The sequence below is a fragment of the Chrysemys picta genome, chromosome 3, assembly GCF_011386835.1.
Source record: "Chrysemys picta bellii isolate R12L10 chromosome 3, ASM1138683v2, whole genome shotgun sequence".
In the NCBI taxonomy this organism is placed as follows: Eukaryota; Metazoa; Chordata; order Testudines; family Emydidae; genus Chrysemys; species Chrysemys picta.
Genome location: NC_088793.1, coordinates 18,601,105 through 18,616,582, shown reverse-complemented (window position 1 = coordinate 18,616,582; position 15,478 = coordinate 18,601,105). Strand labels below are relative to the sequence as shown.

The following is a 15,478-nucleotide window of genomic DNA, read 5'->3' as shown; positions in this document are numbered from 1 at the left end:
TTGATTATCCAAATGTTTGATTATCCGACCTGGCCCTGGTCCCAGTTTGATCAGATAAACGGGGCTCCACTGTAGTTTAAATTAGATATTAGAAAATGTCTTGTCTTTAGTTTTCTTGTAACCATTTCTGACTTAGGCCTCATTCCTTGTACTCACTTAAAGTCTCTTTGTAGTTAATAAATTCGTTTTACTGTTTTATCTAATCCAGTGTATTTAAACTGAAGTGTCTGAATAATTATTTGAGATAAACTGGCATATTATTCCCTTTAAAGAATAACAGTCTTAAAATATTTCATCCTGTCCAGGAGAGGGCTGGGCAGTGCAGGACATACATTTCTGGGGGGATAATCTGGGGCTGGGGGTGTTTTGGGGTCACCCTGCAGTATAACCCAGGCTGGTGAGAACCAGCGTGTAACCCAAGTGTGGCTGGTTGGTTGCCATTACACACACAACTCAGGGTGTGGCTGGCCTGCTGGAAGGCTGTTTGTGAGCAGTCCAAGTGGGAGCTACTTCAGCAAGTCACTGTAAGGCACCTCAGGTTGCAGGGAAGGGGTGACACAACTGCTTATTAGTCTGGATTGTACCTTGGTATGTCACAAGCACCCTTCGGGCTTGTTCTCCAATAGCATAAAGCCTTCTGGAAATTTGATAACTACAAACCAAATTCCCAGTGTGTTTTGCACTCATGCCAGGCTGACAGTGAACCGTGTATGACCTCTGTTCCTGGTTTCTGTGGGAACGGATACAAATAATTGGTACAGGTGCTAGAAATCACTGGGGAACTAGAAAAGCGAAAGGAAAATAAAGGTCTGTAATAAGACAGTGAAATCTGGTATAAGCATGAGTCAAAATGAGCTCAGACCTTTGGAACAGTGAAAATGTAAGCTGCAAACCTGTTCCCGGATTGGGTCAGGTATTACCCCATTCTGTAGAGTGCTGATCTATTTTGGGTTAATAAACTGATTGAGCCGAGTCAGCTGATGGCTCATTGATCAGTAATTTAAATCAAACCTCCACAGGCTGCTCTAACTTACTCCATCTTGTAATGGCCCTCAAGGAATCGCTGGAACACGGTGCATTCTGGCCAAGTTCCCACCCCAACATCGCCCTCACTTGCTCCCTAGATGAGGCGCCTGGAAGAGGGTGGTGCAGTGCTGAATAAGTTAGAGTTCTTTTGCATTGCTGGAGTGATTCCAAAGGGCTGTATTGCAGGCCTGGAGCATGACCTGACACCTTACACCTCCCCTCTTATGAAAATGGGACAGAATGCAAAGCATAGGGGAGCCTCACATATCCTCCTACGGTTACCATTCAAATTACACTTTGCCTACCAGAGAAAACAAGCAAGCAAACCTGCCGCACTGCCTCCTTCCAACTCCAACCAATGTAATGGTCTCTGTCCAGTTCCCAAGTTTCCATATTGGAAAGCACTGTCATTGCTTTGATCACATACGTAGGGCATGATGCTGCTGCTCGCTATGGGTGGGAGCCGCAGCCTTACAAAAATTAATCCTTTTTAAGGATGTCATGTGTACCATAACTTACAAAATTCCCAGTACGATGATGTGACCAAAAGGCCAAGGTACCAATGAAATCATACTCATGGCAGTACTTAAGTGGAACATCACTAGTGGTACTTCATAGGCCTTTATGCTGGCTCTCTGCATGGGGTGAATTTCACCTGAGTGTATTGATCAGGGAGGTAAGAGAAAGTGAGGGAACAACAAGAGAAAAAGAGATTTTTGCAGAGGAAGAGGATCCCTAGAGCAACATCACAAGGGGCCCTCAAATGGATGCAGGCCCTGAATGAAATAGTGGCAACTCCTCACATCATACTTGCAGGTAGTCTTAAAAAGCAACAGCTTCTGATAATTTACAGGCTGAGGAGAGCTTTTCAGTTCTAACAGATTTACTAGAAATGCCATGCCATATCGTTTGATCAGTCTTTGAGGGGGCCTTTTATTCAAAGAAATAAGTCATTTCTTAAGTAGCTCTTTATATTTATTGCCTCTTTATCTAGGTGGAGTCAATCATCTAACCTGAGGAGTTGACAAATGGTAATTGCATTTGTATATTATCATAAGGTGTAATCTCAGGCCCAGTTGGATAGCCAATGGTGAAAAGTCTGTTAAAACAATATTTGTTTTGATTTAATTCCAAACCAAGAGAGCAAGATAGATGGGGGAAAATAAGGAGAGATTACATTTTATTACATTATTACATGATTTCTGTTTTTCATACCAGGGATTATATTTCATCTCTTAACTTCTACATACGCTCGCAGTCTTCCCCACCATTTATTTACTGATAATGCCCTAATCATATACATGTGGTTCTTTAAGTAACCAGTCTTTATGTACAGGAGCAATTTCTGCTCCCTCTTACCCTGCAGTAAACTCCAGACTGAAAGCAAGTGTAACAGAGTAGAATCTGGCCCACCACATACAACCCATTGCTCACACAGTAGTTGTGCATGCTTGTGATGGGGGACATTCACCTCTCATGAGCACCGCCTGTTGGCTGGGTGTGGTGCTGCAATCTTTTTTCCTGTAGGTTGTCGACCTCACTAGGCAGGTCTTCAGTGTCTCATCTCCCTGGTTAAGTCACACTGTTAACAACAGATAAACCCCTTCTGGGGTAGTCAAGTCCAAAACAAAAACAAACACAAACAAAAGTCTTCCAATCCCTGGCTCAAACTGGACTCAGTCCCTCCTTTCTGAGGGCACCTTCTCTCTTCAGCCACTCTTGGGCTCCTCTAAATTCAGCCTTCTGCTCAAGCTTCTGAAGGAAACTTATCCCCTTCTCCAGTCTTAGTAAAGAGTGACACTGGAACTGTCGGTCTATCCTCACCAGGGCCTTCAGCTCTGTCTCTGGGCCCTTTTAAATCTAGCCCCTTTTCTTGGGCTTCTAAACTAGCCGTGTTCCCTTTCTGGGGCTTAGACCACTCTGGCACTGGCTGCTGGGAGGTCTCAGGTCCCTACAATAGTCTGGGTCCCAACCCCGGGACCCTATATATATCAGACACATATTACTTCCTTTACTGGATTGCTGCTACATTCCCTGGTCCTCTTCACCTCTGTCCACTACCCTAGGGCTAGAGGTCTCATATCCTCTTGCTCCCAGATTTAGCAAATACAGCCCATCAAACTCCCTTTGGCCAGAGCAGAGCCACCTTCCTCCCCTGCTGACTCCAGCCAGGAACTGACATGCTCCGCCCCTGCAGCTCCTTTTAGCTGAGCCTGCTGGGCTCTGATTGGCTGCTTCTATGCAGCCTCTCTAGGCAGGCCTGGAGGACACACCTTCACCGCTCCTTTCCTGGGGTGGGAAGTGGCAGCACCCGGGGCCTCCAGAAGGGGGTCTCGAAGGGTCAGGTACACCCCATCACAGTGCTCCATTTCCCCTTAGCTACAGTTACTCTTTCAGGTGTCCGATAAATATTAGGTGGTGTCATTCCAATTGCTATTGTCTGAGCTTCCATTGTCTTCAAAAGTTCTGTATTCTGCCTACGTGAAATTGCTCTTGGATGAAACTTGGGAAATAAAGTCTCAGATGTGGAAAACAACTGGAACCCCACCTTATAATATATGATCCTGGTAGGTACTTAACACTTCCTACCACCATCAATAGGAACTAAGGGTGTTCAGCATTCACCAGATTCACTCAGCACCTCCCAGGATCAGGACCCACAGTCTCCTTTATAAAACATTCCCACCCCTCTCCCATGAGTCCCTGTTCCATGAAACAGTGACTTTGTTGTGTATTTCCATTGCATTTGAATTTAGCACTAAGCACTGAAAGGCCAAATCCATCCCTATTGTAATTCTGTTGATGTTTTAATGCTGTGTTTTGCTCATTAAGGCCTGATCCATTGATCCACTAAAGTCATTGAGAGTTTTTCCTTTGCCTTCAATGGGCATTGGATTGGACCCACAGAGAAGACCAGCACTGAAATATTTGATAACTCCATATGGAAGGGTCCTATAGAATTTAATAGAAAATGATAACTAGGATTTAATATAAAATTATATCCCGGATATAGAATCCATAGGATGGTTCAAAGATTCATAGAAAGGAGCTTATCTTCTATTACATGCGGTTTGCCAGCCTCTCAGCTGGTCTCAATCAGCATAGCTCCATAGAAATCAGTGGAGCTACATCAAGCTACACCAGCTGAGTATTTGGACCAATAGGTTTTTAGAGTAATTGCTATAGAGGTTTATTATATTTCTAAAGAAGCCCATTGGGTCTGTTCCTGTTGAATTCTATGGGCTTTTTCCATAAGGGAATTTCTCTCAATCATTTAAAAAGTTCTACCAGTTACTTTATCTGAGTTTGAACACTGGCTATTTTTCACTGGTTAGATCAAATGCATGGGATCTCCTCATTCCTGCTTGTCTTAGAATAAACAACAATCTGATAAAAGGACACGCAGAAAAGATTCTCTAGGTTGTTCTCATGTTATAAACTTTTATTAAAACAGAAGTTCTAGGTGAGCGCTCTTTAAATGCTATGCCCTGCAGAGCAAAAGCGTTGTCACTGAAATTTTAGTAGAACATTTTCTATATCCATATCTTGAGAGTTTCTACATATTTTATTCCTGCATCTGTTTTCATTAAAAACCAGATGCTCCCAAGCTCCAGGAAAATCATCATGCTGAAGCATTTATCTTCTAGTTAGCATGGAAACAATTATGATAATTAATACTATTGTTCCGGCAGCTCCACCAACCATCATTCCAAGGAGATTCCCATGGACCAGTGCCGCCTGGCATCTCTCACCTGTATAGAAGAAGGTGTTGCCTGAAGGACACCTGGGAATAAAAGGCAACAAATGTAAAGCCTTGGTGGGTATTTTCCTGCCCTGCAGGACCATTGCAAGATTATCCATCTACATTCAGAACTCCAGAAAGAACTAAGGGACCTGTCTGTTGTAGATTGAGGACTGTTTGGTTTGAGAGAGGATGTTCTATCTAGACACAACCCTGAACAGGATCCAATGGGGAGCCATCCCATCCCAGAGCTGAGAAGGAGAGGGAGCTCAAGGAGGCTTTCCCCCCCACAAGCTGGCTGGGTTGCATGGGGCAGTTCCCAATAGAGGGGTTTGGGCCAAGTCTCCCACATCATCCCCACTTCCTTTAGGGTAATTGACATCCCCTGGGAGCACCCACAGAGGGAGCAGTTTCTGCACTGCCCTGAGGACTGCTAGTAAGAGAATTCCCAAAGGCTGAGCAAAGGAGTACCGTGTTCCTATCACTGTGCCTGACAATGTGGAGGATTTGATATTAATGTCTGTAGTGGTGATCTGAGAGTCTTATCTTCTCCTGAGCTGAATGTTTATTAGATGCATCAGCTAGTGCATGAGAAAGCGGCGGCTGGCAAAAAAGGGGCCCGTGGTACCTGCAGCTTGCTTTCCCTTTCACATTCACACAGACTCCATCATTTTGGCAAGGATTTGGGTCACACGGGTCTCTCATGTAGGATGGCCAGTCTTCAAGGGGGCCAGTGTTCAGGGCTGATCTCCTCTGCCTTTCAAGAATGAGGCCTTTGGTGATGGATTGGGCCGGTTTAATAGGGACTTCAGTCTTTTTGAGATAGGTTAGATCTTTTAAAAAGGAAATAAAGAGAGAGACAGCGGTTAATAGCGACTGACATTATTATACATTGCACTTTTCATCCCAAAGGATCTCAACAATGGCATATTATCTCTCCTTGCTCCACATAGGGAGCTCTCACTGGTATTGGAGGAAGCTCTGCATGTATAAAAAGAGGAGAACATGCCCCTGCTATACACACACACACATATATATATATATATATACACATATGCACATTATATAATATATATATAATGTGTATATGTGTGTATATATATATAGAATGGACCAAACTCAAACCTTAGAGCCTGGGATGTTTGAAATCCAGATCCACATTTTGCAGTCTGAATCCACCACTAACACTCATAGGAATCACTTCACCAATAATTGAGATTACTTGGCAAATGACTTCAATTCAGAGAAAGCTACCATAGAAGCCTTGCAATGTCCTCACACAGGGCTAGCTAAAAGGGGAAACTTCAGGGTTCTAATACATGGATGCCAAGATGGCATAAGCAGGAGGAGTTTCATTTTATTAGGCACTGGGGAATTTTCAGGCTATGCAAAAGGGACAGGTGCCAAACCTGGAACCAAAGTGGAACCAGACTGCTGGCACAGAAAGTTGATGAAGTTTGGAGGCACTCTTTAAAGGAAGATCTTAAAGCAGAAATAGGTGAATTAGAATATAAAGGGCTTTGCTGAAACATGGTGGAGTGACAAACATCAAATCCGTATGGATACAAGTCTCAGGTAATAACAATAGAAAGATATTAACAGGGTTGTTCTACCAGCTTCCAGATCAGGGAAAGGTTATAATTGAGTGCACAGTGCTGAGGGAGGTCAAAGAAGTAACCTATTCTAATAAAACAGTAATCAGTGGTGATTTCAGTTAGCTGGGTATAAACAAATTAAATGTCCTGATGGAACAAGGTTTAGAGTGGCAATTTCTCAACACATTAAATGACTGCTTCTTGGAAAGAGCATGGACGAGAACAGAGGACAGGCTAGTCTCATCTTAGGGTGCATCTACACTTAAAACACTGCAGCGGTCCACAAGCAGCATTGTAGCTGCGCTGCTGTAGTGTTCAAGTGTAGACAAGCTCTTAGTAATACACTGGAGATGGGTCAAGAAATTAGCTGACCCCCAAGACCAGTGGTTCTCAAACTTTTGTACTGGTGATCCCTTTCACATAGCAAGCCTCTGAGTGTGACCCCCTTTATAAATTAAAAACACCTTTAAATATATTTAACACCATTATAAATGCTGGAAGCAAAGCAGGGTTTGTGATGGAGGCTGACAGCTCACGACCCCCCATGTAATAACCTCACGACCCCCTGAAGGGTCCCGACCCCCAGTTTGAGTACCCCTGCCCAAGACAAAAGAATGGAAATTAAAATCCATAGACTCAGGATGGAGGCTATTCAAGCAACCTGCGCAGAGTGTCCCAGAAGGAATGCATACCCCTAAACAGGAAAGGAAGCATGCAGGCACGTAAAAGAAGATTGAAGGTGAAATTTTCAAGGGTCCAAGCAACATAGGCGTTTAAGTCCCATTTTCAAGAAAATTTGAACTCTTAGACGCAGATCCTCAAAGGCATTTAGGGACCCACCTCCCACAGAAATCAGTAGGCATTAGGTGCCTAAATACCTTTGAGGATCTGGGGCCTAGGAGCCTAAGTCCCATTGAAAGTCAACGATTTAGTCTTCTGAGGATTTTGATTTCCTTTCCATTTAAAGTCAATGGAACTTTGGATCTTTTGAAAATGAAATTTAGACTCCTAAATCACTTAAGCTCTCCTGAAAATGTTATCCCAGAAGATTAAATGGCAAGGTTCAAGAGGCTATTCAATCAAAGAGAGATCCTTCCAAAAATGGACACCCAAGCCAAAATTAAGCAATCAAGACATAAGACGGAAATTAGGAGCGGGGTGATTATTGAAAATATACTAGCTCATTACGTCAATCAATGATACATCCTTACTTGGAATACTGTGCTCAATTCCAGACATCTTTTTCCAAATAGACACAGCTGGCCGTATTTTTAAAGGTATCTAGGCACCTAAAGATGCAGATAAGCACCCACTGGGATTTTCAAAATGCCTACATGCCTTACTCTTATTGAAATCAATGGGCGTTAGACACCTAGGAGCGCTTGAAAAAATCACACAAGGTGCCTACCTGCATCTTTTAGGTGCCTAAACACCTTTAAAAATCTGGCCCAGCAAAATAGAAGAGGCTCAGAGATTGATGACAATCATTATTGGAATACCCATCTGAACTGACATTGAAAGAAGAGCCTGTTCAGTTTGATTTAGTTGGGGATTGGTCCTGCTTTGAGCAGGGGGTTGGACTAGATGACCTCCTGAGGTCTCTTCCAACCCCAATCTTCTATGAAGAGAAAGAAAAAAGATTCTGCACCTTTAAATTCTGCAAAAATAATGAGGTCATCGTTTTTCAGGAAATTCCTCTGTCTCAGCTGTTTGTGAGAGATGAAATTACTCCACCCCCAGTCTAAGCTTCTGTTACAGTTGCATGAAGGGTCGAATGTTCCAACAACAGATGGTTTATCCCACATTGAAGTATCATTTTTATCTGCAAAATAATATGATTATGCATGACTTGGTTTTAATCAGCAAAAAGCCTAGAACCAAATGTTATTCAGCAATAGATGTTAAATCATTACAAGGACTTTTTCTGCATTAGTAAACTAGTGGTGAAGTCATGCCACAAAGTCAGATTCAGATTTTGAATACCTGTGTGAGAGTTTAGAGGTTCTGGATTTTATCCATCATTATTGTTCTGTGAAAAATCTTTGTTATTAAAAACATTAATATAGAAAAGATCATACTGAGAAAGGTATGGTGAGATAGGGACTCAGCTGTTGGGGTTTTACTTTGACATCGAACTCTTTTTTCTTATTATTATTAATTTGCATTACAATATCACATAGGAGTTCTAGTCATGGACCAGGACCCCACTGTGCTGGGTGCTGTACAAACACAGAACCGAAAAACTGCCTCTTCCCCAAAGAATGTATAATCTAAGTGTAAGGCAAGAAGCAATAGATGAAGACAGAGATATGGATGGGGGAGGGATTACTGGATATGCTCTGGATGATGATAACTTAGAACTCCCACAGATTTCCAACTACTTTATTATTTATTATTAAATAAACTGCTTTGGATGACAATCTAAATGCAACCAAGCTGTCTCTATTCAAGTTCGCCAAACTGCAAAATCTGCACATTCAGTTGGTCAGTGCATCACGGGAAGGTGATGCTCTTGTGGTGTTGCAATGTCACATTGTGACACACCACTCATCAGATCATCACTGGCTTGGAAGTGTTCTGACCTCCCTGAACCCATTCTAAGAACACAGGCAAAATTCTGGGTCTTGACCTGGTTTGGAAGAACTTTATATATTTAGAGTCAAACTCATATCTCTGGGCTCATTCGCCCCTCTGATAATAAATAATAATTATTAATAAACACCTAACACTTCTAGAGCACATTTTTATCCCAGGTGAGCTTGTAGCACTATTCCCATTTTACAGATAAGGAGCCTGAGGCCCAGAAAATGGAAGGGACTTGCCCAAGGTCACCCAACAAAGTAATAGAAGAGCTGGGAATGGAAACTAGGCCTCCTGACTCCAAGTCCCATGCCCTCTCCACTGGCTCACACTCCCTTTCCCTTGTGCATGCTGCTTCAGTCATTTTCATGCAGAAGCCACTTACCCGGCAAAACTTGGCTCTTGTCTGTTGTGAAGCTCCTGCTCGAGGACATCCTGTTCCTGATGTCAGGGTGCTGGTCTAGCACCGTTATAATAGCTCGTCTGTTCTCAGCAGGCCATTGCAGAACATCATCATTCTCTCCACTGCACAAGTGAAAAGAAATGCGGGCGTAATCTGAAAAGTAGGAATTAGATGTGCCACGAGGATACAAAGTTATACCATAACCATAGCCCTCAGAGCTATAAAACCGGGGACTACGCATCACAGAGCCTGAAACAGAAGTCTGGAGAATGTAAGTGAAGTTCCGAATGAGCCATACAGCACTGGGGCACGGTGTCTCAGTTAGGGTGACATCATCAATAAAAATTCCACCAGATGAGCTGCTGTGACTGCCTCTGAGTCCTTGGAAGACGTATCTGAACTTCTCTTGAACATTGAGGGTTACATGGGCAATTTTCCAATTGTGGTCGCTATCTCCTACGGGAAGAAACGAGAACCAGAGACACAATTAATAACGATATACCATAGGCTTGGTCTACATTACAGAGTTAGGTCGGCACAAGGTGGCTTACGTTGATGTCAGTGTCTATACTAGAATGCTGCTTCCACTGAAGTAAGTAGCCCACTATGGCAACATCATAACTCCACCTCCACAAGAGGCATAGCACTTATGTCAATGTAGTTAGGGCCTCACCCCATCACTGACCGCCCAAATTGTTAGCTACCTCCACTCCCACCCTGGTGTGACAGCCTGAGCTGTCAGCCAGGCACGTGGCTCACCTGGTCCCTGGCTGACAGCTCGGGTTGTCAGCACCAGGGCAGTGGGGCCCCCACCTGTGAGCCCGGCATCTGCCTGACAGCTAGGGCTCTCAGCACTGGGGTGGGGGAGGGCCGTCTGTGAGTCCGGCATCCAGCTGACAGCTCGGGCTGTCAGTGCCAAGGTGATGTGGGGGGGGGGGAGAAGGGGGCAGCTGTTACCCCAGGCAGGGCTCCAGATTCCAGCTCTCAGTGTCCCACAATGCCCCACTTCAGTCAGTGGATGCTCCTGGTGGGGACACACACCACCAACAGAAGGAGTAAGTATGGACGTGAATTACGTGGTGTCTGTACATTGACTTAAGTCAACTTAATTTTGTAGTGTAGACAAGTCTTTAGTAGCACATTTATTGTTATCCAACCACTTATTTAAACCGCATACTAAGACATGTGGATTTCCCCATAACCCTGAAGGGTGGAGATCTCAGGTTGTTATTATTACTATTATACATTTATATTTCAGTATCACCAGAGGCCAGTTAGGCCAGAGGCCCATTGTGCTAGGTGCAGTACAAATATTTAGTAAATGGCAGTCTCTAACCCAAAGAGCTTACACTTTAAAAGACAAGATATACGAGGTCAACGAGACAAACAAGAGGCTCTGGGAGTCTGGCACCAGCTGTCCCAATATCACCCTGATTTTGCTAAGGTACAATCCTTCATCCTGAAAATCCCACCTGCAAGATATTCATAGGTCCCCAAAACTCCCTGGGTTTTGCCACCACAACAGAGCCATTTCACGGTAGCTGAGTTTGTGCTGTTGAGCAAACCCACAAAAGTGGCAACTCTCATCAGTGTTTGGTTTTGCATTTTTTTAACTTGGTCTAAAGTAATCTCAAAATAAACCACCAGGGTCAGATCCTTCGTTCCCTGAGGTGACTCGATGGCAGTCGTTCGAGTGACACAGGGGCTGAATGTTGCCCTTTCTGTTGTAGGAGAGCCGGATTCGGATACCTTTTCTCACACTGAATAGCACATGACTCCTTGAGAAGTCCAATTGATTTCTACATGTCAGGTGCATTGAAATCAGTGGGATAGCTCTTGAAGTCAGGTGTTATTTAGTATGACTGACATAGTAACAGAATCTGGCCTCCTAAGTCCTTGACTTTGTGTGGTGCATATTGAGACCATTTGTTGGCTACCCCTTCGCCCTTCCCTATTATCCCAGGGTGACCCCAGGATGCTCAAAGTGTTCTCTGTTCAGACACAAGTTTAAAGTTTGATGTCAAAGCACTTGTATTAGATGGTGCCACTTTAAGTTCAGTGACTCATTGGAACCGCGTTCCACTGGCAAGCAATGAGGAGTTGATGAATTTTCTGCATGGAAAATGCTCTAGAAGCAAATACATGTGCAAGTGATCAGGAATGAAAGCTCTTATTTGCATTAACAATGCCGGGGATCATTGCTCCTATTTGCATGAGCACAGTGATTAGTTACCCCTCGTGGTGCAAATGTAAATCTTTTACGGGCCTGATTTGCTCTTACCCAAAGCATTAAAATGGTGACCTATATTGTTTGGGACCATCCGAATTTCACCATCCAGGGCTTGTAAACAGCCATCCACGTAGTAGGTATGTTGTGCTCTGATACCAGAATGCTTGCCTGGATAGCAAGATGCTGACCTGATTGGTTTGGGAAAACGCTTGTGTTTCTGAACCAGTTTGTCTCACTTCTGAACACACTAGGATGTCCTCCCATCCCCCACCCATACAATTTTTTGTAGTCGTCTAATATTTTCAAAAATACCTTGAAAGGTTTTGACTTTAACCAGTGTGTTAACAGTCCCGGTGCCATTGTCCTTTCTAACCCAGATGACAAGCTTGTCCGAGGGGCTTCCGGAGATCTTATAGAAGAACTGGAGACACTGCTGAGTTCTCTTTGGGTAAAGGATCCGGGATTCTAGGAGAGCCATATCGTCTGCCTGGCCAGAGCTAGTGTTGAAGTACATGAAAGAACCAGCATCTACAGAGAAAGTGGGCATCAGTTATTGCCTCTTCTTAATCTTTCTGCCTGCTGCATATGACTTGTGGTGGCATAAATGTATGTGCAGTGCAGAAGAAACAGCTGCATGTCTAGTTAGTGGTGCTTTTCTTAAGCCTCACAACACCACTATCTTTTTAGGTATTATCTCATATCCCCATGTCACCAACGAGGAAACTGAAGCACAGAGAGGCTACATAGAAGACCCAAGAATAATATCCCGGGGCTTGACCCTAGCCACTAGACTGTACCGTCACACAGCCAAAGTCCCTTTAGTTACAACTGTGAAATAAAAAATGGGGGTGACATTTTGGGGATCACACACACTGCCTGCCTTGTAACTTTGGGTGCCTTAATGCTATGCTGCTGTAGCTCTGAGCTCCGACACCAGCAGCCAGCCTTCAAGCAGAAAGGGCTTCCACCCACCTAATTACTCCTTGTAGGGTGACCCCAATAGCCCTTCTGCTCCCGAGTCTCCCCATATCCATCTCCTGAGTCCTTAACTACCAGACACTTGGACTTTTCCCTTTGGGATCGTCATCCCAGAAGGAGTGCAACCTGCCCCCCCGTCAACAGATAACTGCTTAGGGTAAAATTAAACAAAGAAAGTGTATTTAATAGAAAAATCACAGATTCAAAGGTGAAATCAAAAGGAAAAGCAAACACATACGAGTTACACAGAAATTAACCATACAGATGCAACCTCAGACTTTACACATCAATATTAGCTATATCCCCTTCTCTAACACAAGTTACCTACTGCCACTGAACAGTTTCCCAGCATGCCCTCTGTCCTAGAGGGGATCCAGTGTTTAAGAAACAGCACCTTGCTTAGATGCTGGCCCTCAGTTTCTGAATAGCCTGCACTTCAAACTCCTTCCCTTTTAACTCAGGGAAAAAACTGCAACCCCCCCACTTTCTTTCAGGCTATAGGAATTCATGGTTACAGAGAGTGGGGAAACACCTTCCTGCCTTAGTCCACCAACCATCGTCTTTCCCTGGGTTGCACAATGCCAGGTGCTTGGAGTTTGTTTCATGTAAACAGCTAGCCTGGGAGGTGCCCTCCCTGCCTGCCTGGTGGGAGGTGACACAGCGGTTGCACCTTTATTACAAGTACAATGTTCTACACATATCTCCACACATACATTCATAACCATAACCATCTGAAGAAGTGAGTTTTTTTTACCCATGAAAGCTTATGCCCAAATAAATCTGTTAGTCTTGAAGGTGCCACCGGACTCCTCACTGATCTCCTAATGACCAACAAGTTTGGGACATTACATGTTTTCATGAAAGACCATACTTAATCTACAGTTCTACTCTGTAACATTGTGTAGAGCCCGTAGATTCAATTGCTTATCCATTGGGGTTCAGACCCCCTGTTCTCTCCTGGGGGTGTCTGGACTTTGATTGTCACAGGAGGGGAAGAATTCAAAGAAAGCCTGCAGGATGTTTTACTGGTGACCCTTGGATTGCTTCCAAGTATCATTTCCCATTCCTAGTTAAAATTGTACCTGATCCTGTGTAACCATTCCTGAGAGAGTGAGAGTCTCGGTGTCTTCTTCACTTTAGTGGCTGGTCCACATAAGGGGATAAGAATGTACCACCACTGCCAGCAAATGGAATTGCTCCTTAAGCTCAAATGATAGTGGCTCATGGTTAGGGTCATTATACCTGCACTTCTTTAGGCAAAATTCCCACTGAAGTCATATTTTCCTGAAGTCTGAGGGAGTTCTGCCTGACTAAGTAGTGGAAAATCAGGCCCTTGGTTGTCAAACAAGCCTTTGAGAATTTCTCTTTACTTTAATTTGTGAGCAAATGCTTCCTGGACTGACACTGCCGGGCTCTGTCACTGGCTCATACTAGGGACTGACCTTGCATTTTTGTGATTCTACTAGTTTGAAAAACAGAAAACTGGGGATTTTGTGTCAAATTATCCTTAAACACTTGAATAGAAGGACCTTAAAAATCATTGTTGTTTGATTCTTTAAAAAATCAAATATTGATCTAAGACTGTTCCAGCCCCAACACACCTCACACTTCATTTATGTTTCAAATGTAACAGTTACCAGAGATTTGTGTGCAACTCTTCACTCTTATGTTGTGCTAAAATCATTGTTAATCAAACTGAGGCAGGTACGGTAGGTCACATTCATTCCAGCATCAGCATATATTTATTATGCCTCTAGTACATAATACATGTTCTTTGTCCTCTTCTAAATTGCTGAGCTGGTCTGGAGAATATAGTGTATGTTGCAAAAAGGTTCTGATTTGGCACTGGTAATATCAGCACCTTTGTTCCTCATTATCAAAAGAAAGCACATTGCCAAGGTGCTGTGAAAAGGGAAAAGGGTGTTAGCGTGACTAGAGTCATAACAAACAAGCCTTCTTTAGAACGGTATCCTCAAAGATAGTTGTTCTTTTCCTGGCTTTGAAGTACTTTTCAGTTTGATCAGCTGCCAAGATTTTCCAAGTGTTGGCTGCAATGTTAGCTTCTCTCCGAAGGTAAAACACAGCTGTCACCCTCGCTAAGGCATGAACAAAGTGACCTTTGGGGTCCCTAACTTTTACTCAGGTACATATTTATTTTTTATTTTACCTTTGCAGCGTCCGAGGAGCGTGTGGTCTTCTTGTCCTGCGAGGCTGCTCTTCTTATGGACCCAGTCTGCGTCATCTCCGGTGCCCTGAACCATGCCACAGATATTGGCAAACTCAAAAGCACACTGGTCCAAAAGGGTGTGAGTTGAAGCTGAAAGAACATGCATATAGTTAAATCCAAAGAAGCCTCTAGTAAATAAAATGTGTTTTAAGGAAGACTGGGATAATGCTGTTCAAATTGTTTTTCCCTTCTGTATGCTTTTCCTGATGGATACGTTTCTATGCAACACATCATATGGCACATAGAGAATCATAGAATCATAGAATATCAGGGTTGGAAGGGACCTCAGGAGGTCATCTAGTCCAACCCCCTGCTCAAAGCAGGACCAATTCCCAGATTTTTACCCCAGATCCCTAAGTGGCCCCCTCAAGGATTGAACTCACAACCCTGGGTTTAGCAGGCCAATGCTCAAACCACTGAGCTATCCCTCCCCCCAATTAATAATAATGGAGATATCCTATCTCCTAGAACTGGAAGGGACCTTGAAAGGTCATTGAGTCCAGCCCCCTGCCTTCACTAGCAGGACCAAGTACTGATTTTGCCCCACATTCCCAAGTGGCCCCCTCAAGGATTGAACTCACAACCCTGGGTTTAGCAGGCCAATGCTCAAACCACTGAGCTATCCCTCCCCCCAACCTTTACCCTCCCTGAGTATTCCAAATGATTCCTTAGGGAGCTATTACACAACTTGGTTCCT

General features: G+C 43.8%; 1 protein-coding gene across 3 annotated transcripts in view; it reads right to left on the bottom strand.

Annotated features, from left to right (window-relative positions):
• Positions 1-4,438: 4,438 nt before the first annotated feature.
• The window catches only part of MEP1A (meprin A subunit alpha), a 29,448-nt gene continuing 18,408 nt past the window's right edge, over positions 4,439-15,478 (bottom strand). For all 3 annotated transcript variants that reach the window (XM_065587556.1, XM_065587557.1, XM_008163086.3), the window contains 6 exons: positions 14,722-14,871; positions 11,889-12,104; positions 9,329-9,802; positions 8,012-8,185; positions 5,397-5,601; positions 4,439-4,810 (listed from right to left, as the gene is read on the bottom strand). In XM_065587556.1, the coding sequence (XP_065443628.1) occupies positions 4,663-4,810; positions 5,397-5,601; positions 8,012-8,185; positions 9,329-9,802; positions 11,889-12,104; positions 14,722-14,871 (1,367 nt within the window). In that variant the 3' untranslated portion in view covers positions 4,439-4,662. The remainder of the gene's footprint in view (positions 4,811-5,396; positions 5,602-8,011; positions 8,186-9,328; positions 9,803-11,888; positions 12,105-14,721; positions 14,872-15,478) is intronic.